Genomic DNA, 22,809 nt, shown 5'->3' with positions numbered 1-22,809 from the left:
TAACTTGAATAGTTATAATGTGCTTCTCGCTGTACAGAGAATTGAGGATTGCTGCTGTGGATTAAAACTCACCTGCTTTAATAAATAGGCCTGAATCACAACTCTTCCGCTGAGCTCCACTGCCGAGAGACTGATTTCATGCTTCATGCTGGCTTTCCTCTTGCAGCGCTCCATCTGAGAAGAGGAAAACAAGGTTCTAATATGAGACAGCTCAGCCATACAAAATGTCCTGTCAGGAAACTGCAGCTGGGTGCTTCTGGCATTGTAATCAATAACTGATAGTTAGCATCACTTCCTGTACTATATTGCAGAATACTTTTTATTTTTTTATGCATAAGGCATCGTCCTTTTATATTTTTGTATTGAATTGTCATATGAAAAGGAATGATATTGAGGCTATTTACATTTTTTTTAAAACCTTGTTTCTCAAAAAGAACAATATTAATTAACGTACGAAGGTGTATAGCGCCGTAGAGTCATCGAGAAACTGATCGGACAGCCCCCCGCTCCTGATCGCCTCGATACTCTTAATCCCTATGGGTTTCACAAAGCTCTCATCCATCAACGCGGAGGACAGCGTCACAGCTTCAAAACGAGTCATCACAAAATTGAGAGAGACCAACCAGTCGACCAGAGCGGAGCCTGTGGAGAATAAAAACAGCAGTCTGAATCAACACAAGCCTACAGGTCAAACCCCCACAACACACAATGGATTTTCATTCATGAATTGCCTTTGCTTAGCTCTACACAGCCTGAATTTACAACTCCCAACCAACAGTACAAGATAAAAACTATTATACTATGGAGCATACCAATTAATATTGCACAATAAACACTACATGACATCAGATGATACATTTGAACAAGCCCACAAGCTGGTATTAAAGTTCCTCAGTAGATGGAATCACAAAGTATTTAGTCAGCAACCATTCAAACATTCGATTTCAACACTAGATATGAGATCATATTGTCAAACCACACCCAGCTCCACATAATGTGAATTGTCAAACAGAAACCTATAAAGAGTCTATGCTTTTACTGTATCAGTAGCATACTAATTGATCACCATCATATAATATGCAACAGGTAAAGAACATATGATTACACACTCTTCAACTAATAACAGGGAAGGGATCTCTTGAAGCGTGTTTAAAACCAAGCTTACCTGTGAAACACTGCTTGAAAGAGCTGCCTTGTTCTATGTGGTTCATTAGTTTGATCCCACTGTGAGCGTCATGCATTGAATCCACCACCTGGCTGTGAAATAGGAATAGCTTTGTCAGTATAACATGCAACCATAAACAAATCTTTAACACATATCTCATCCTGTTGAATATCCTGTTATGTCTGTTCTCTATTGCTGTTGCAATTTAAACCCTACTTAAAAAAAAAGACTACCTGTTACTAACATGTAAACTGTAAAATATTGCTGCCCAGGTGATATTAAGATATAAATTGATATAACTGATTGATTTAACCAGAGAGTATAATATTAACCAGAGAATAGTAATATTATCAGGAGTTTATTTCCAATCATAAATATTAAACATTATATTCTGTGAGGGGCATTTACAGTTTTTGTTAGTAAGAGGAAGGAGACGACAGGAGCGATCTCCACTTTTTCAAGAATTTTCAAGAACAGATTTTCTAAAGAGAGTTTAAACTGTAACAACTTCCTTTTGGTTTGTGATTTGGATGTCCTAGTCCAGCACACACGATAGAAAACATATAGAAGCGCAAAGGCAAGAGAAAAAAAAAACCAAGAGAGGAATAAAACAACTGAAACAGTATAACACTGGCGTGTGTAACAGGGTGGAGACTGGGAGCAAACCAGTAACTCAGCACACCTAAAGAGATAACCACATTGCAAAAGAGCCGGGCTCATCTGCATTCATGGTTTGAGCTTTTAAACTCATTTCATCTTAGATGGGACAGGACAGAATCTGGAACAGCAGTGCGTCGAACAACACTGCTAGTTACACAAGAACAGCCAACTGCAGGAAAGATTCGCTCAATCACTGTTCGGAGTAGTTTCTTGCTGCTTTTATAATCTTAAAAAAAATAATGTATCCAAGCTACTGCACCCTGGAGGTGAAGCCCAGTTTGGCTAGTCCCTGCCCAGACTCATAGGGCATTCACTGAAGCTGAATGCACTGCTCAACCCACAGGAATGCAAAGACTAATGCGGCCCTCCCTGTAGGCCACCAGTCAAGATCAATTTCTGAATGTTTTCAGAATGGGTTGCAGACTCACTTCAAGCTGATGTTGTTCAGTTGTATGGGCGAGTGCTCCGGATCTGGTTTCGGAGCTTGCGAAGGGTGTAGCATCTGGATAGCCGCTGTGATGCTGGACGCCCACGAGTCGCGCTGCTCCCGAGAACACGCTTCGAGGAAATACTCCGTCAGTTTCTGTGTCTTTAATTTAATCACCATCTTTTTAAAACAAAGAAAAGTTAATGTAGTCACGCCCTTACAGAAAAGTTAGGCAGTCTACTCAGTAGTGTACACAAAATGCTCAATCAGTTTACAACTGTGTGAAAAGAAAAAAAAAAAAATCTTGTACGGAAGTTTTTTTTTTTTTTTTAATTTAGTTGTCAAATATTTTTGCTATTTTTCTCCCAATTTGAAATGCCCAATTATTATTTTGGGCTCAGCTCACCGCTACCACCCCCGGCGAAGACGAGCACACGCTGTCCTCCGAAACGTGTGCTGTCAGCCGACCGCTTCTTTACACACTGCGGATTCGCCATGCTGCCACCAAGGAGCTACAACGTCGGAGGACAACGCAGCTCTCGGACAGGAAAGCCCGCAGGCGGCTGGCCAGACTACAGCGGTCACTGGTGCGCGGTGAGCCGAGGACATCCTGGTCGACCTAAGCAACCCTGATATAATGAACCGTGATCACCCTTAAAAACTTGAAAGTTTTGTGAGTGAGCCCCATATGTCAAGATACCAAAATATAAGCATGGTACCAGTGCTCAATAGTAGCTTCACACTGCTGTAATTGCCCTCAGTTGTGCTCTCATTGCCTATTAAAACAGAACCTTTGCAGATTATCTTGTGTTCAAGCAAGAAGGTAGCCACTGTGCGCAACCCGGTTTGTTTACATTCTCCAGAAGATGTTTTTTTGTATTTCCTGAAACGTTTGTCCAGCTGATTTACAGGAGGTTATGTTTTATAACATACAGAAACACAAGATTCCTTGTTCTTTGAAATCTTAACCTGACCCTTTTGTTGAACGATTTAAACACCATTGAAGGTAAATGAATCGTCTATTCTTGAGCATGTTTCATTTGCTACAGACAAGCCAATAGCTACTTTAATGTACAGTAAGTCTATTAAGTAAATTAAAAACAGACAGGGAACCTATGATAGCAGGACCGATGTTTTCAATGGTTGCAGCGTATTGTCTTTACTTACCGGTCTGTTCTCGTATTCTAGGCAGGGACAGGTAACTTTGCATTCCGCGAGGATGACCTTGCCTCTGGGATAGGACTCCCGCTTCCCCCCTTCGTATCTGTAGTACAGAAGCCTGTCCGTGTGGAGAACAAACCAGCGCGCCTTCCAGTTGTGCACAATGTGCCCCTATACATAATTCACATAAAACATCCATTTCAGTAAGGACTTCAAAAGGTTTTAAATACATTTATTATTTATTATGACACAAATATATACTATCAAGTATGTACATTTCTGAAACAGCCTCGGCAGTATTGTTGTGGTGAAAGCAACATGCCTTGTGTGCTAATTTTTTTTTTTAACGAACAGAAATTATGTTAAAATTGACAAGAAGTCAGGCTCCACCAATATGTTATCTAAATTGCTACTTTGTCTGTACACTTTTTATTCTAAACGTAAACACATTGTGTATGTAAAATAGAAGAATATATTTGGAATAGATAACATTAATTTTATTTATCAGGAGGAACATGCTTACTAAGTACAGCATATTAATAATAACGGTAACACAGAAAAGCTATATCATTTTTAAAGACGCGACAAACAATGGTAACTCCACTGGTATAATTTGATATTTAAACAGTCTTGAAGCTGTATGAAATGGTACGGAATACCTACCCTTTTCACTAGAAACCCTTCCTTGAGAACTGCGTTTTCATCCTGAATCGTATCCATTCTGTGCACTCACTTTACAAGACTTGGCAAATTTCGTACTCGTTGTGTTAGAATAGGGGCGAGTTGGGATTTAAAGGTCCAGACCCATCTGGCCGGTGACGTCACCGGTCTGCCCCACCCAGTCTACATCTGGCTAGCGGCGATGACAAAGTGTACATATGCAGTGAGCTGGAGGCGCAACAATATAACCTTAAATGGCCCTATTGTATTATAATTATTATCATTCTGTTTCAGGAATGCTGTTTAATCACTTCAAATCTAATATTTTTTTATTGACATGATATACTACCAGTTTTAAACATGTTAAAGCAAAAGTACCTGGCAAACACGTACACGATATTTACCAGGTTCATTTACTTAATCATCCTTGCATATCAAATTATTTGCATATTTACTAAGAAAGAAATTCAGCATAACAGAAGAAGAAGAAGAAGAAGAGCGTATTATCAGAAGTTAAGCAAGCTACAGACCGTGATGGCTCAAAAGTTTTCCTCTGTGTTTAAAACTTGTTATGCTTTTTTCTCAAGCTATGGTGACTCCTAATAAACTCAAGTTATTTTATTGTTACTGTGTTTTCTCTTTGAATTAGGGGTTGACTGTAGTTGCTTTATTTTGGACAGGCGCACCTTTTCCTCTCGAACGTGTTTGAATTGGTTGCTAGGTAAACAGCTGCTTGGCTGTACTTTTATCTTGTTCTTTTAAGCGTGGTGTTCGGCCTCGGGGGAAATGACGCACGGTTTGGCTTGTATCGATAGTTACTTTAATAATAATGCTTCAGTACAAAATTATTACATAAGCGTTTGCTGCTGAAGTGTAAACACAGTAAACCTGTGACTGATCAGAATTAATTTATGTGCACAATCACTCAATGGGAAAAGAATGAGTGACGCTGCATGAGTCTAGACTGGTACACGACGGCAGCTACAGAATTCCAGGTTCAGACTACTCAGCGGTCTTTGAAGATACTTTTTTTTGGTGGTATTTCTGTTTCCATCTCTTATTCCTAACAATAGCATAGGTTATTAAACAGTTTTGCGTATTTTTGTTTGCATTGTAACCCCCTCGAGGCTGCAGACGCAGGTTCGAGCCTGTAAGGGCGGAACTCTCTGGCAGGGATAAGCGCGAGGGTATTTTTTCGACCTGTAACCACGGCTTAGTAAGACGGCTGAGTTTACAAAACTGCTTTTCAAAAGAATAAGTCAAGTTCCCCCACTTTGTACAAATTTTTAATGTGTCATCTTCAGCTCCAGTCCTCACTATGGTGTTTATGAGATGGGATAAGTGCTTTATGAGAGAGGTGATACGTCTTAAAAGATATTATTTGAACTTGCATTAAAAATGTATAAAGTAGGAATATTAAAATTAGCAATGTTCCACAAGTGGGCCTACATAGGATTCAATACACAAGAATGTGTCAATCAGTCTGTACCACATACTGTATATCCTGACACAGCTGTAAACATTAACACCATGAAAAAATAAATGTCCATGACCTACATTCACTGGATATACATTATAAGTGTAACATGTATAAGTGCTTGTAGCGGACAGATGCACAGCCCCAGATCCAGTGTCAATAGCAAAGAATGTTGTTACAGCTTTATTACAATGGGAGAGACAGTTCTCTAAATCCATGTAAAAATACAAGTGTGACATACATACACTTTATTATGCACCCAGCTCCATATTTCATCCAGAACTATTAAACGCTCCACATTATAAGCAACTGTAGGCCATTTAATTAAGCTTTTAAAATGAATTGCTGTGTATGCAAAAATGTTTGTCTGATGATAAAATGTACACATGGGAGCCATCTGTTGTCTTAAGTACTGATTTGAGTATTGCACATTATGATAAAAATACATTATTATTATTAATAATAATAATAATAATAATAATAAAGTATCTGTTGTACAGGATACCAAAGTACAAAAAATACGAATGTTCTAAATGCCATCTTTCCAAAAACAAACTCAAATGCCTGTTTGCTGATTAGACAATTGCACACTCATTCAACTTCTTTATTAATGAAATGCACCATATCTTTATTGGTTTAATAGATATTCAATCAGAAGACGACTCTGCTGAAATAACATCTCTCCGCAAACCACTATGTATATTGAAACACTGAATCCTGACAGACTGAAATGTAATCCCCAGCCTCTCCTCATTTGCAGAACAACAATAAGAACTTCTTTAGAAAGGGTCTGAATCGGGAAGGCCTCTGCCACCGCAGTCAAGGCAATACAATCATAGGTTATTAAACAGTTTTGTGTATTTTTGTTTGCGCATTGGTATTTCGAATACTTTCAACTGAAGTATTTTGGGATGAATTCGATACTGGGTTCAGTCTGTGTTGTGTGTCGGTCTGGTTGTTGTCTCCTTGTTTGAAAGGGTTTAATCCTCAGCTTTAGCCTCCATCTCTTCTGCATCATCGTCCCCATCGACCTCCGCGTTCTCCCTCTCCAGCCGCTCCAGCTGCCGGGCCAGCTCCGTCTCGTCAGTGTCCGTCACCACCTTGGCCTGAGAGCGCAACAGAGACACATGCACAGCATTATTCCAGCTCTTACTTTAAACAAACACAACACAGCTACTGGTGCTTGTTCATCCTTTGTCAGTGCCTTTGATAATATATAGTGAGGATTTCCAGCCCTTAAAGCACCAGAGAGTTGGAGAGTATGTTTGGAGTTAATTCTACTACTGGGAAATCAAGTTACATCATGTTACTTTTCTTATTATGGGAAGTATAAACTGGAGAGCGTATTTCACTAGAACACTATGCAGGTCTGTATCTTCCTCAACCTCAGGCTGACCCCCACTGTTGTACCCAAATCCCCAAAGGGAACCATCACAGTAAGGACATATGGACAAAAAAGATGAATGTGCATAACAATGTATGCTGGAAATCATTGAGAGCTCTCACCTCCATTTGGATGTTGAAGACGCCCCTCTTCTCTTCAATCTTCTCCTTGATGGCAGACATGGCCTGGTTGAGGACGGACAAGCCCTCGGTCCTCTCCAGCGTCATGGTGGTCATCACGTATCGGGGGGGAGCGATCAGGTTGATCTGGGACAAAACAGTCAGAAACACTGAATCCACAGGGATTCACCAAACACACAAATCCATGGGCGAAGCATTACTGAACTTAAAACAGATAGACTTTCAAAAACTTTCTAGCATTCATGTGAAGTATAGCAGTAACAAACACCGCCTACAGTTTCTGTGATTATAAAATGAAAGCCATTCTACTGTATAAACAGCAATTCTCTCTCCTTGTTAGGGGATTTGGTGGGGCACGGTCTAGCTGCTCACCAGGAACTACAGACGGGCGGATAGACAGCCAGAGACAGAGCACTCCTCTACCTATTCTGAGACTCAATTACGCCTCCTGACAATGATCCTGACACAGTAGCCCAGGTGGGCCGGTATTTAGGAAAAGCTCTGCAATCTTACCTTAATAGGCATGGCCTCTGTGGAGCAGCTCAGCCCGGCTCTCAAAGCCTCTTTAACTGCATCGATTCCTTCATAGCCATAGCAGGCAACCTCAATATCTGAGAAAACAATGAGAGAAATAATCAAAGCCAGGTAAAACTAGAGCGGTGAATTAAAATGGGGTTATGGAAGAGGAACCAAAGCAACAGGATTCATTTTCTCATCCTCACCGCCCCGCCCCCTTCTGTTGTGCTGAAGGTCTTTTGGTTCTTTGTTAGCTTTTATATTTTTCAGGATGTGCTGATTTAAAGTTTAAACTGCTGTTTCTTGGTATCTAACCACTTCCTAGTAGGTCACAGAATTGGACCATTGGGTGTTAAATTGAGCTACAGCAAAGGAAGAAGCAGTTGAACTTTGCAGATTTTTCAAAAGCGCTACAGATTCAAAGAGGACATCCGGCATCAATTGTGTGCTGAATTAAACAGCAGTCTCCAATTCATACCAAGAGGTTTCTGTTTCATGCATGTGATGTTTAACCCTTTGCGGTCCAATGTCGGACCAGGTCCGACATTAGTTTTCCTTTTCCTGTCCGACATGATCAAAAAAAAGTAAAGCACAGGTATCTAGTTGTTTCTTCTCCGGAGAAAGTCGAGAAAACCTTTCAATGGTTGAGTGAGACCGATAGGAGTTGAATGAAGCCAAAAAAAAGGGTGCATCTCATAGCCCCATGCACTACAGAGATAACACGGACATAAACAAAGGAGATAGCTGCTTCTGTATCCAGCACTCAAAGAATATCACTGACATTTGCAGAGCTTTTTGAGATGTTATAGTAAAATAATGACGGACCACATTACTGCAGAGTTTGGTGATAAAACGAGTGAGAGGGGATTTATCAATATGCACATCTATACAGAGGTATATGAAAAACACAGGGAACAAGGGGTGGGGCTTGGCTGGAGATACAGTATCGAGTGTCCTTTTGCGATTCAATGTCTTTTAAAACTGCTTTACTCGGGGGGGGGGGGGGGGGGGGGGGGGGGGGGGGGGGGGGGGGAATTAAACAGCACGTGTAAAATAAACAGCGCCTGTGAAAATGAACTGGACCTGACATGCCCGACAAGCGCTGAATAAATGGACCGCTAAGGGTTAACAGTCCAAAAGCACTCTTCAAGTGTACAGCACAGGAGCAACTCCTTTATTTCAAGTCAATGGCCTGGTGCTTTGCTTTGAAGCGAGACTCTGCTGCACACTGGACAGGCAAGCACTGACAGCCTGTTAGAACCTGTGATGGAACGCAAGCATGACATCATCAGGACACATTTCCTTCTATTCCCTGGGGCCAGTGGCCAATTAAAAAACTCTCCCGTCATGTTAGAAACACGTCAGATTATTATCCACTGTACTGACTCTCCTGCAATGTCATTATGAATATCAGGCACCACACGGCACCCCCGGGATCGTTGTACCCCGGTCTCGCTCCTTCATTTTAAACACACAAGGATTTTCCCGATGGCTCCCACATAACCAGCTTCCTGTGCATGTGGATTCTCACAGCTCTAACAAACTGAGTACAACTTGCCAGACACAGCAAGAATCCCTGTACAGAGCAGTTAAGTAAAGGTGCACAGGGTTTGTAATGTACCTTGCATTAGGGCTATTATCTTCACTGTCAGTGAAGCATCATTTTGATTTAAAACATCAAACAACTGTATTCTGATTTTATTGTCTTACTTACAGCTCTACTAAATGCATTAATCAATGTATTTTAAATTTAGTGTGAACTGTGTTTTGATCAAGGTTTTGGAGGAAACTATTAGCAACAAATTATTATTATTATTATTATTATTATTTTTTAGCAGAGACAAGCGACTGTAGTGGGATAGCCTAACAAGTTATTCACAGCTTTCAAAACATTTTAGTGAAGAAATGTGTAGTAACAGACGTGCAATGACATTAGAAGCTTACTTCTGCAATGTCATGAATCCGAACACACAAATGTCTTAGTGTTGAACATTAAGGGTTTTGCTAGATGTCGTCAGACCCTGTGCCAAACACTGAAGATGTGAAAGATGGCTGAGGTGCACGGGGTACTCCTATCGTTTATACTCCTATTGCTTAAGTACACAACCTACAAAAATAGAGGATTACTGTCCACAGACCTATTAAAAAAATACCTCAAGTCATTCTTCTGAATGTTAAGCATTTGAAATGGCAGGGCTTTAAACTCGAACTAGTCCTGCTGCACCCAGTCCTGGGTTTCAGAACCCCCCTTGTTTAGTTATATTATTGAAATGAAGAGATCAATGTGAAGGGACTGAATTAGTCTTGAAACTGTGTTGGTTAAAACTGCACTGGAGTGTGTGGAAATATTTACTTTCCCAGAATAGCAGAGCGATACAAAGGATGTCCTTTTGCACCATCAGCAAGAGACCAGATTAACATAACCTAACCTGAAGTAACACTTGACAGTCCAAACATGGCAGTAATCAGGTGTGTGAAAACAGGTATTCATCTGTCATTCCTATCCAAAGCTAGCTGTGGGTGAAGCTGGTTATTCGTTACTGGTACCTGCTCTGATTTTGACTGCCTGTGGAGTGAGCCGCCTGTTGATGTTATCAATTAATACATTCTTTTCTTCCTCTGTCAAGTCAAGGCAATCCAGAATGGCTGGGTCTCTACAGAAAAATAAAAAACACCGTCACTCATGCGGTGCTCAGAATAAAAAAAAGGGGAACTACAACATAAATGATACGGTGCCACCATGTGGTCAGATCTAGTATACACAGGTATTTTATTAGCTATTTAAATGGTTGCAATAGAAGACTAACTCATCTTTCTATACCAGTGGGGGCAGCATACCTGTTTTTCTATCCTATTCAAAATGCCCAATTTGAATGTAGCCACACCGCTGCAACCCACTTACTGAGATCAGACTTTAAATCAATGGGAGACCCCCATTCCCAATGTTTTCAGGGATGGAATTAAGACTCCTATTGCATAGCAGTATCACCCATTTCAGATTTTAATACGAGCTTGATTGGCCATAATGTGTAGGTAACAAGCTCAGGTGTGTTTTATTCAACTTAGTAAAACCAGGAATGGCTCAAATGACTATGCAACGGGAGTTTTAGTTCCATTGTTGGTTTTACAGAAGCAGGGTATGTGAAGTTACACTAATGCCACAGAGTACATACAGTGAGAGGTAGACTGTAAAGCTTTGGTTATCCCTCCTGGCAGTGCATTTCGGATTCTGAAGGTGCCGCTGCCCACAGGAAACACAACAGCAGCCTCCCTCTCTGCACTTACGAGACGGCCTGTTTGAAGGCATCGTAGGCTCCGTATCCTGGCCTCTTGTACTTCTCATCAAAGACCCAGGCTGTCCGCTGGAACAGGCTCTCCAGCTGCTCGTCCTTCGTGTACTCCAGGACCTCCGCAACGTGGCGCAGGATGCTGTAAACCTGCAGAGAGGAGTGATCTGCATTAGACCTCAATATCAACACACATACGTAAACCTGGACAGAGAGATGAGCGATCTGCATTACACCTCAATATCAACACACATGTAAACCTGCCCAGAGAGGAGTGATCTGCATTACACCTCAATATCAACACACACGTAAACCTGCTAGAGGAGCGATCTGCATTACACCTCAATATCAACACACATGTAAACCTGCCCAGAGAGGAGAGACCTGCATTACACCTCAATATCAACCACACGTAAACCTGCACAGAGAGAGGAGTGATCTGCATTACACCTCAATATCAACACACATGTAAACCTGCTAGAGAGAGGAGTGATCTGCATTACACTTCAATATCAACCACACGTAAACCTGCACAGAGAGGAGAGACCTGCATTACACTTCAATATCAACCACACGTAAACCTGCAGAGAGGAGAGACCTGCATTACACTTCAATATCAACACATACACGTAAACCTGCAGAGAGGAGAGACCTGCATTACACCTCAATATCAACACATACACGTAAACCTGCACAGAGAGGAGAGACCTGCATTACACCTCAATATCAACCACACGTAAACCTGCATACAGAGAGGAGAGACCTGCATTACACCTCAATATCAACCACACATAAACCTGCACAGAAAGAGGAGTGATCTGCATTACACCTCAATATCAACACACACAGATCTGGGTTACATCCTCCACAGTCTATCCCAATACAGTGCTCCCCCGTTACAAGGCAGCAGATTCAGAAAAGCGTGTTAATGTGCATGGTATTAGATAAACAGGGGGCTGTATAGGGTACTTATTTTTTACTAATATAATTGTATAGGAACATGGGACAGTGCAGCTTTCAATTTGGGTTCCAATCTGATCAAGTAGAAATGTGTGTCTACAAGAAATGAAGAAACTTACAGTCTTGGATTTTGTAAATTTGTCTTCACACTTGATTGCTTCTTCTGGAGAAACTCTTCTTTTAGATAAATCAATATAACCTGTGGGGACAAAGGACAATTACTGAACTGTTTCATGCCATTAGGTCTGTGTTCTCTGAGCAAAATATCCGGGGATTTGGGCTAGGAAACAATGTGTAACATAAAAACGACAGACCTGGAACGAAACAACGTAGTGAACAAGCATAATCACAATTACACTTAGCAATACTAAGAGATAGTTTGTAAATTAAATGAGAATGATTTCAACTCAAGATCTTCCTCAGTGTGTTCAGTGTTGAAATATGTTTTGATGAGCATTCTTATATCCTGGGTAATGGGGTCTCCACACCCCCCAGGTGAGAAGTGTACAAACCTGTTAATGAAATGTGCCTATGCTGATTTTGCCCACATTAGATATTAACCTTGCACAGGTGTGAATGGGTCAGCTGTTGCTAGGTACAGCAGGTCACATAGGCAAGAGGAAACACATAAACAAGGACTCCAACTGTGTGACTCCAACAAAAGAGAATTAAATAAAAAAAGAATAGGAGAGCTGTGGATTTGTGGCAGGGTTGGCAGATTTAAAAAAATAAATAAATAAAAATTTCACCGATTAAATAAATAAAAATAAATAAATAAATTATGTGTGTTAGTAATATAAGTCGAGTAATTTATAAACTGTCACAGAGACCCGAGATGGAATTATTTTCTGTAATTCACTGAAGAGGCCCATCTATTACGTTTTTGCTAACGTTAAAGACAAGGTTCAGCAGTACGGTTATTTTAAACGTAGTGTTTCAGTGCTGTACATGCAGTTATCCGTTATTGCTTCAGGCTTATTTGGAGGATTGCTTTTACCTTGTTTTAATTTCCCGCTACTCTCCAGTTTCTCATGAGAGATGAATGTACCAGCTTTACATTTTTTTTTTTTTTTTTTTTTAACATTCTCATTTTGTTGATCATTAATGAGCATTTATGTACTATGGGTGTTGCTGAGTGAGTGAAAACGAGACATTTTGTGTTTGAATTGAAAGTGATGGCCTCGAGGAGCTGAACGGGTGAGAGTTCAAGTATATTTTCCTGTACAGGCATTATCACTTTTTGACGTCACTACTGGCAGATATGAAGACTTTCAGCAAAGCTTTTTCAAGTGTCAGAATAAAATGACTTAAACGTGCATTGTAATACTGTCCAGTCAGTCAGTCGCCTACCTTTCTCTTTGTCCACTCGGATGACCACCACACACTCGCTGCGGCCGATGCGAATGAGCTTGTTGATGGAGCGGATGCGCCTCCTGGACAGCTCGCTCAGCAGGATCATGCCCTCGATGTTGTTGTACTCCAGCAGGCTGACGTAGGCGCCCATCTCCGCGATGGAGCGCACGTTCACCATCACCACATCCTCCACCTCCGGGAACTTGTGCTGGTAAAACCTACAGCTTAGTGCCGGCATGCTGGGAACAAACACTCCGAGTTACAACAAAAAAGTAAGCAGCTGCCACATAATTTACATTTTAAAACAACAAAATACAAAACAGTTGACAATAAATGACATATCCCTTAGTATAGAATGTATGGTATGCGTCACTGTGCATGCAGCAGTATATATACTAAAAGTACTAAAGGGAGCACTTACTGTGATATTAGAAGCTAGTCTGTATTGGTCGGTATAGCGCTGCTTAACTAAAGGCTCTGCCATAAAGAATTGGCTAGAGGTATATATGGTCGATCTTATTTTTTTGTATCAAGCTCACAATGTTAAAATGTATTCAGCGAGTTGAGCAGGCTGAAAAAGCCAAGCTTCAAAACACTGTTTCATGGCTTTCTGGGAATACTTATAAAATTGTTAAAGCCTATTTTACACTCTAAAGTGATTTATTAAAACACACAAAAAAGCAAAACTGGAAATACAGTACACTGAAATGTTTGACTCATTGTCAAAATATAACCTTTCTACCCCACACGGTATTGAATACGGTCGCCGGAGCTCTATTAACGGTCACTGCTTTGTGAACACTTTTGGTATTGGACAATAAAAAAAACTGCACCCCCCTTTCCGTCTATTGTTAAAACCAATACAAAGAGATGCTCGTTTAGAATACGTCACGACATCAAAAAACTAACTGACAGCACGTTTCATTTCTTCTCGGCCAGGATGTACAAACGAATATAGTTTTGAATACTTTCATGGAATACTAAACGAAACTCCGAACTAATGGTTATTACTAATACCATATACTCCATACTTCTGATTGCGTCATAAGGAGATCATTATTTTGTATAATTAGAAACATTTCCTGGTATTGTGAACAGATTGGGTTGCAGTATTAAGACTTATATATATACGATTTAGCAATAATTAGCCTTCAATGTGTCATGTACCGGCTACCCGCAAATAGCTCAAAAGTTGGAAGTTACTGTCTGTAGATTGAAACGCTGTATGTCTCCAGTACTTAGGGCATTCGTTTTAAACTGTTACTGATCATCGTTCAAATACGGTTTGAAGTCCCCCAGCCGTCATTTTATTTAATAATCGCTGTAGTACTAGATACTCCTCACATGTACAACCAGCCACAAACCACCCGATCCATTCATTTACTCTTCAAAGACTAGTGCAACTCCGTTACCTTCGCTCTCAGTGATGCTGCAGACTGTGTAACCTGGATTAGCACGACGGCGGTTGAACGCGTTGTGTATAAGCAATGTTTTCTTAATGTAAATCGTTAATAAAATTAAACGACGTGAACGACCCCCTTAATGCAGTCACAGCGTTTCATCAGCATGCCCGTACATCGCTACTGCGCAGCAGCCTCACCCCTCATCCGGAAAGGGAAACAGAAAGCAATCAGGTGGCTGGTTGAGGGATCAGAGAAACAAAACACTGTCCCCTGGCGGAGGAGTTCTGATCGTGCAGTATTGTTTTTATGATTAGTTAAAAACACACCACTGACTTTATACTTGTTTCAATCAGTGCTTTGGTATAAAAAAAAACTCCTAGTGGAATTTTTGGATTAGGAATAGGACTGGGGGTGAGAATTAAACTCTGGTTTAAGATGTAAACTAAGGTGAGGACTTGCCCCAATTATTAAAAAAAAAAAAAATGCATTACGTTTTAATAGTAGCGAAATAGTATTTTTAAATAACGCAGGTTCACAAACTACCAAGACATTGTTGATGAACAAAACAAGAAATTGGGAAGCCATTTTAGTCTTTCACTCTAGTGCTTCTCTCATCACGTGATGTGAGTACCAGCTGACTCTGGTACTGTCTGACTGAGTCTGACGCTAAAGGCTTGGAGCTGATAACTGACCAGAATCTGAGAAAAGCATTAACTGGACCGAGACACGCAGCAAAGGTCATCGTGTCTTATACAAACTAAAACGTATTAAAAAAATACATTTCATTATCGAAATATATACTGTACCAGTGAAACCAGACCCTTAGTTCTGCTGCTTCTGTATTTACCAAGATGTCAGGCAAAGACAGAATCGATGTCTTCCCCTCCCGAATGTAAGTACACAACATATTATTCAAATGCTGCAGCTGTTATTATTTGCGGATGAGAGATGGGTTCTCTGTAAGCACCGATTAGGGTGATAAATTAAAAACGCAGCAAAAATGTGTTATGCGTCTTATCTTGGGCAGTAATTCGTGTACCGTACTACGATAGAATTTATAGAATGATTGATTAATTTAAGAACAGTACGGTCTATATACATATTTTTAAAAGTGGGTAATTTCAACTGTTTCTGTTCTTGCAGTTCAATTCATTGATGAAAGTTACAGTATGTGTGATGTTTTCAGCGTCTTGTGATACAGGATTTACCAAGCAATCAGATCTCTCTGTCCCATGCACAGAATCATTCATTAACACCGAGCTCAATTAAAAGAGTTAAGCAGGGATGGATATCAAAGTGGAATGTGTTTATTTTTTATTTATCAATCTCATAAATCTGATGCAACCGACAGCGTTAAATAGAGGAAGCAATATTAATATGATGTCTAGTAGGCCAACGTTGTCATGTGACGATAAAAAGCATATCTTCCGTTTATACATTTATAGATCAGGTTGATTTGATGTTTCTGTGTGTCTTTATAGGAGAAAAAAGATCAGTAACTTTGTATTTGGTCCATCTAAAACTAAACCCATGAAATCCGTTTCTCTGTGCAGGGCCACAGTTTGACAGCTGCTTCAGTTAGAATAGTAAAGTGATACCGGGGCACCAAAATGTTATGACAGTTCCACTAAAATGTTCAGTACCACAGTACTATAGATCAGTCCCGTAAAAAAAACAAGTTTGAACTGTCAAGCTATACGTTCAGAATAATGTCTTAAAGTCTCTTTTTAACGAGTGTTAGCTACTTGGTTTTACTGTGTGGTGGAGTGGGCACTTCAGCTTGCTGTGCTCAGTGGTGTGTTACTATTCAGCAAATATGACAGCAGTAAGCTGGTGTCCATTCCCTGGAAACTGCATGTGACCGTGCTGTGCTGTATAAACAGGGTCTGTGTTACTGTGCTTTGTACACACTGCTCCCGGGGGTTCCTGTATGAACCAGCCTGCTCTCAGCTCATGAAGTCTTCCTAGCAGTGTTTTCCAGTTACCACCGGGCTGCAACATTCCTCCAGGCTTGTGAGGTTTCACTGCCATTAATACAGGCTTGGAACTGTCGCTTAGACAACAAAGTTAAGTCCAAATCACACACAATAGCTTTAACTAAAGGATGCATTGAGTGTGCCTGAGTGCAGTGTCTTTCTTGAACTCAGGTTTAAAAAATGTATCATTGGTGCATCTTTATGATTAAATAAGGAATAAGGTACATGTAGTTCATCTTTGAGCTATGGCCTCGTGCCACAGGGTCTCATGTTCTGTGCAGGATTGAAGGGCAGGGTGAAGTGTAGGTATTTTTCTTTATTTACATAAAAAGTAAAATAAGTTATTTCAAGTGTCCCAGATTCATGAAACAAACCCCCTGTTTGCACAGTCAGCCTTGCCCACGCCATACACAAAGACAAGCATCCAACAACAACAGCTGCAGCAGCAGCAATACTCAGTAACCGTGACAACAGAAGCTCTGATAGTTTCCTACATGCCAGGTGTGACCCCAGGGCAGGGTGCCGTACACAAGTGCATTCCAGCTTGATCCATTCATTGCTTTTCCAGCTCTTATACTGCAATTATACAGCTAGGGGCAAAAGTTTAGCATCACTTAGAATTTTAGGATTGAGACAGAAATAAAAAAAAAAACTAAAAAAAAAACGCCACACCGCTTCAATGAGCAAGCCCTCCACAAGGGCAGCGATGCCACAGCGCTTTCTAGCAACGCAGAATGTAGTGGCAGCATTCCTATGCATGTGAGTCTGTCCGAGTATCACACTTGAACTTTAATATATATCTACAGACAAGCAGTTAAACTTGGTAAGGTCATTCTTTAGTACAGGTTATTCAGAGTGTCTGAATCCTGGACTATATCAGTATTACTAAGGTGTTTGTTTGCTCTGCAGGGCACAGACCATCATGAAGGCTCGACTGAAAGGGGCTCAGACCGGGCGCAACCTTCTGAAGAAGAAAGCTGACGCCCTGACGATGCGCTTCAGACAGATTCTTCGGAAGATTATTGAGGTGACTCTTCATACTGCTTCTGCTCACACAGTGTTGATTCCATCATGAACCGACACAGAGGACTGTAAAATTAAATATATGTTTGTGTAAAAGATACAAAGATAAATGCATTCTCTGAAAATCAAATTGACTGAAGTACGATCTTCTTACAAACTTAACACAAGAGCAAATGGAATTGAGATGTCAAATTTGTGTTTTGCAAAACCTGTTTTCCTTCTTTGTCCACAATAACAACAAAAGATTTCCACACTGCAGACTTGCATTTTACTGGGAACCTTTATTCATGGTATTCGTTTTCTTTCTTTGTCATTCATAAACAAATCCATTACTCCCGACTTTTAAGAATGATCTTTCTGAAAGTTGCACTTCTAACTGTGCACAGACATGCTGTGAATATACTGTAGGTTATGCCAATATACCTTACCATGCTCCTGTCCTAACAGACCAAAACCCTCATGGGGGAAGTGATGAGGGAAGCTGCTTTCTCACTGGCTGAGGCCAAATTTGCAGCTGGAGACTTCAGGTGAGTGCGGGGGGATGACATTCCCTTTGATTATGAGAACGTTATCCAGTGCTGATCTCTCATCACTTGTATGAGCTACGTTGTCTCATGTTTGTTCTCTCCCCAGCACTACTGTAATCCAGAATGTTAACAAAGCTCAGGTGAAGGTCCGAGCTAAGAAAGACAATGTAGCAGGTAAGCCAGCTGCCTGGCGTCTTTCTAGTTCATGAACAGAAGGGGTTTGCTCGACACCTTACAGCAATACATTATTTTTTGTGTTGGAAAGCCCATGAAACAAGCTTTAAAATGACGCTGGAACCCTTTCTCCATCACGCTTGGCACCAAAAGACAAATAAAAAAATCTGCCACCGTGTTGGCTTCCCATTTAAATACATTTTTTGCTCTGGGAAATATCAGTTTGGATAACAAGCCATTAATTTGTTTTTGAAAATGAGACCATTTGTGATGAACACTTGGGTGCTGTTCTGTAATCTGTTCACTAGAAGGCGCTGCTGCACCACTATGAATGCCATATAGGAACAATACAGAAACTTTGCATTCTTTTCAAGGAAAGGCAACAGTCTTATATCGACTAGTTTTCTCTTACCTTTTGAAAACCCTTTAAAGACCCTAACACTGATGCTACAAATGCTGAAATGCTACAAATGTCTTAACAGGGCTAGCTGCTGCTATTTAAATTTGTTTTAAGACTATACATCATTCTGTTACAAATTCACTTTTTTTAATTGCACCCCATTTCTGATACAGCTCAGAATTCATGGAAAATGTGTAGGTTTTTTGTTGCTATGAAATTGCCTTCTTTTTTTTAGGTGTGACTCTGCCTGTGTTTGAGCACTACCATGAAGGAGGAGATAGTAAGTTTGACACTTTACTAATGTCATCATTGCTGTGTGCCTACTGCATATAGACCCTGACATTGATGTGATACAGCCGTCTCTTGTCACACCCCAAATAGCACTGTACAGTTAACGGTAGATAGTGCAAGAGTAGCAGTGATCAGGGTCTGTGAAACCCGTGGATAGGGATATCAGAGACTAGCACTGATCAGAGCTCTGAAGATCCCTGTCTCTGTCTTTGCATACGTAGTGTCACACTCACAATTTTACTTTATAAAACGTGACTGTTGAAAATCAGATCATGTTTATCTACTTTTTCATGATACTGATCAGGTGGGGGTGTATGTTAAAAACATGCACGCAGTTTATCTGTAGCGTTCTTCACAGTGTTGGAGTTGAATCCGCACTCCTGACTGAGGCTGACACAGCCCCAATTCAGCCCAGTTTGATGGTAGTCCTTTAGTCCCTGCTCCATGCCGGGGGTAGAGGGAGAGGAGGCAGTGTGATTGTGAGGCTGCTCTCTCCTGTTCCAGGTTACGAGCTGACTGGACTGGCGCGGGGCGGAGAGCAGCTCGCTAAACTCAAGAGGAACTATGCCAAAGCTGTGGAGCTGCTGGTAGAACTGGCTTCCCTGCAGGTAGGTGGCTCTGTAACCCTCTAGAGAGACCTGCTTCTCCAGCTCAACCACAGGAATATCATGGAAGCGTCAATCTGTCTGTGTGTCACTACAGACATGTACAGTAGGAAAGATAACTCCTCTCAAAACAGCAAACCAGTTAGCTAATCTAATGTACAGTAGTCTGTCGCATATCTGCCCATCACATGTCCGCTCTTACCCTTTATCTGCCATGATCAACCTCTTCAGCAACGTTAGTTTATTATTGAACAGAGAAGATTAGTTCAGAGATTGCAGATCCCACCAAAGTTCCCGTACACTGTGTTGTATGTGCTCCGTGTGCTGCCGTTGCTGGTAGCGTCATGTGAGCTGTTCAGTGTGTGGATATGTAAATTAATCCTGTTAGCCTCCGTCTCGATCTCCTGCCTGTCACTCATCAGCGAATGCACGCACCCACACGACAGACGGCTACTGTGTCACATACAGTCGGATACGCAACAGATTACTCTACTGTAATACAGTACATGTCTAACACACTCTCTCGTACTATAGCTCCACTCAAAACAGACCAGTTTACTAATCTACTATATTAATATATTTGCATGCCTATTTGTATCTATTTTCAGTATAAGACACTGAAACTATTTAATTAGAGACCCCAACCTCCTTTTCCTTGCAAGTAAAGTAGCATGTGGAGCATACATCTTTACCTAACGATACTGCATGGATATTTCTGTTACACATGCAGTGAGTGAGCGCTGAGATCGCTGTTCTCTTCTTGTGTGCTATTCAATAAAGAACACAGTCCTGCAGTGCTCAGAATGGAGTCACTCACAGCATCCTGATGAGAGGAACTCAGAGGCTGCGCTACAGAATCTATTGTTAGCACATGTAGTGAGCTCAGATCTTTCTGTAGTCAAAGCAGTTCTGAATCCTGAGGACTGAATGACATGGTCAGCATGCGGTCTATGAGGAGGAATTGACAGGCTCCTGTCAGTCACCTCCACCCCTTCACTGTGGTAAGTATTGCCCTGTTCAGTGGATAATGGTGCGACACAAACTTCCAGCTAGTGAAATAATTCTATGAATCTTACCTGTCCTGCACCTTCATTTCCTATGTACATCTTGCATGTGCAGTTTTGAAAGACACACATAGCAGTTATTTATTTTCATTTAAAATCTGCCTCCCGGGTAGTCTTCCACTTTCTAGGTCATTTCACCTCAGTTCTTACAACCCATTTAACACTTTCTTTCCTGTCATCATCCGTCCAGCTGTTTCCCTGAATGAAGACACTGCCGGGGTTGAGTGACCAAGGCAGTGAAGCAGGGCAGCTCTGAATCCTGATCAAACTTTGCTAACAAGCTGCTCTGAAAGCAGATTGAGTTCTGTCAATCCGAGTGGATATTTGAGCAAACTCTTCATTTTGTTTCAGACTTCCTTCGTCACTCTGGACGAAGCCATCAAGATCACTAACCGGCGTGTTAATGCTATCGAACACGGTGAGCGCTGAAGTGTGGGGAACGTTAGACAGCAGCATGGTGCTCAGTCTCAGCAGCTCCTGGATTGAATGAGCTGTTGTTATTTTCTGCTGTGGTGCAGTCACCCTGATCATTTGTTACAGGTAGAAGTGTCAGATGTACAGATAATTTAAGGGTTTAGCTGAAGACTGAAATTAAGGTGGCTCATTAAGGACGGGGGGCAAAAAATAAGTGTCGACATCACAAGATAAGTGATGTCAGGATCTTGACATTTTAAGCCATGGCATCCAATAAACTTTCCGTGTGTGTGTCTTCACAGTGATCATCCCCCGTATCGAGCGCACGCTGTCTTACATCATAACTGAGCTGGACGAGCGAGAACGAGAGGAGTTCTACAGGTAAGTCATCCCAGAGGGGGGAGCAAATCAACACTGTGTTGCATCGTAACTGAGCTGGATGAGCGAGAACGAGAGGAGTATGGTTCCCTTAAAGTGTTAGTGAACCCCTATATTTTTATATCATTGTGTCTGCTTACTGATACAGCCTCCTCTGTACTGCATTGCTTTCTATTTTTGGACCACTCCATAGAACAGACTTAGCAGTTACCACTGCAGAAAAAAAATGTGTAGGGTAAAATGAAGAACACCTAGTCATTTGCATCGGTAATAAATGAATATTATTGTGTGGGACCATTGCACTTGTGGGACGTTCTGCTTTCTTAATCTTTTCAGTAGAGTCTCAGACCGACTAAAACGTCATATCCTTTTAAAGCTGCTGTTTCACATAATTGACGTGTGTATTACAAATCTCTGAGGCAACTTTACACTGAAGAGCTTAACACAGACTTACCATTGCACTTGTGGGAGACTCCTTGCTTTTTTAAATCTTTTGAGGGATTGATAATCTATTCAGGCATACCAAGATCTATAGTTAGCTTGAGGGGTAAAATGGGCCAGCACAGGCGAGGCTGGGTATGCCCAATGGGCCAGCACAGGCGAGGCTGGGTATGCCCAATGGGCCAGCACAGGTGAGGCTGGGTATGCCCAAACATTTCATGCCATGCTGAGCTCCTCTCTGTTTCTCCAGGTTGAAAAAGATCCAGGAGAAGAAGAAGCAAATAAAGGAGAGGAATGAGATTGAGAGGGTGGCTCGCTGTGCAGAGCTGGGTGTGGTAGAAGAACCAGCCAACATGCTGATGGACGAGAGGGATGAAGACCTGCTCTTTGAGTAGCCACAGGGACCAGCACGCCAGGCTCTGGATTATATGGATATTAGTTGTATTTATTGTGAGCATTCATGCTGTCCTGTGATTTGTGGAGAAAAAACTAAACTGTTTTATGTTTGTTTTGTCTAAATACAAATACACGGTTGTATTTGCTCCCCGAAAGGTGCTTTTGTTGTAGTTATCCAGAAATGTGTGCTGTTCACTGAAAATGATTATTATTAAAACTATTAAAAATATTCATGTTGTCTGCAAGTGATGGTTCTGTATGATTTAATACCTGGATTTACTAATAAAGTAATCAAGGTCCAATACAGATGGGACCTGCTCAAGGAATGATTATGTTTTCTTTTGCTAGAGCAGTTCGTGTTAATATAGTGCCTTTTTCTTTTAGGTGTGAAATGTCTTTTAGCAAAGAGGAACAAATTCAGATCATTTGAATGTATGGTTGCCCTGTTGAACACAGAACATCCTTATTCGTGTAACACAAGATATTGCCTATGTTACCTGACTTATGGGACACACCACCTGTTTTTA

At 41.1% G+C, this 22,809-nt stretch overlaps 3 protein-coding genes across 3 annotated transcripts; 1 reads left to right on the top strand and 2 right to left on the bottom strand.

Moving 5' to 3' along the window:
* Positions 1 to 6: 6 nt before the first annotated feature.
* LOC121324479 (pleckstrin-2-like) lies at positions 7 to 4,200 on the bottom strand. The gene is made up of 6 exons (XM_041266414.1): positions 4,077 to 4,200; positions 3,420 to 3,584; positions 2,254 to 2,432; positions 1,166 to 1,257; positions 455 to 642; positions 7 to 174 (listed from the first exon to the last, which is right to left on the bottom strand). The coding sequence occupies exons 1-6, from the start codon at positions 4,131 to 4,133 to the stop codon at positions 13 to 15; spliced, it is 843 nt and encodes a 280-aa protein (XP_041122348.1). The 5' UTR covers positions 4,134 to 4,200; the 3' UTR covers positions 7 to 12.
* Positions 4,201 to 5,706: 1,506 nt separating this feature from the next.
* LOC121324478 (eukaryotic translation initiation factor 2 subunit 1-like) lies at positions 5,707 to 14,781 on the bottom strand. Its single transcript, XM_041266413.1, has 8 exons — positions 14,603 to 14,781; positions 13,188 to 13,429; positions 11,957 to 12,036; positions 10,876 to 11,027; positions 10,138 to 10,244; positions 7,588 to 7,685; positions 7,057 to 7,200; positions 5,707 to 6,656 (listed from the first exon to the last, which is right to left on the bottom strand). Exons 2-8 carry the CDS (start codon positions 13,426 to 13,428, stop codon positions 6,531 to 6,533), a joined length of 948 nt encoding a protein of 315 aa, XP_041122347.1. The 5' UTR covers position 13,429; positions 14,603 to 14,781; the 3' UTR covers positions 5,707 to 6,530.
* Positions 14,782 to 15,220: 439 nt separating this feature from the next.
* On the top strand, positions 15,221 to 22,604 carry LOC121324656 (V-type proton ATPase subunit D). The gene is made up of 9 exons (XM_041266760.1): positions 15,221 to 15,485; positions 17,479 to 17,596; positions 18,040 to 18,119; positions 18,226 to 18,293; positions 18,929 to 18,973; positions 19,489 to 19,592; positions 21,005 to 21,071; positions 21,370 to 21,448; positions 22,137 to 22,604. Exons 1-9 carry the CDS (start codon positions 15,445 to 15,447, stop codon positions 22,279 to 22,281), a joined length of 747 nt encoding a protein of 248 aa, XP_041122694.1. The 5' UTR covers positions 15,221 to 15,444; the 3' UTR covers positions 22,282 to 22,604.
* Positions 22,605 to 22,809: the final 205 nt, after the last annotated feature.

The sequence above is a fragment of the Polyodon spathula genome, chromosome 12 (assembly GCF_017654505.1).
Source record: "Polyodon spathula isolate WHYD16114869_AA chromosome 12, ASM1765450v1, whole genome shotgun sequence".
Classification (NCBI taxonomy): domain Eukaryota; kingdom Metazoa; phylum Chordata; class Actinopteri; order Acipenseriformes; family Polyodontidae; genus Polyodon; species Polyodon spathula.
This window is presented reverse-complemented; position numbering and strand designations above follow the sequence as displayed.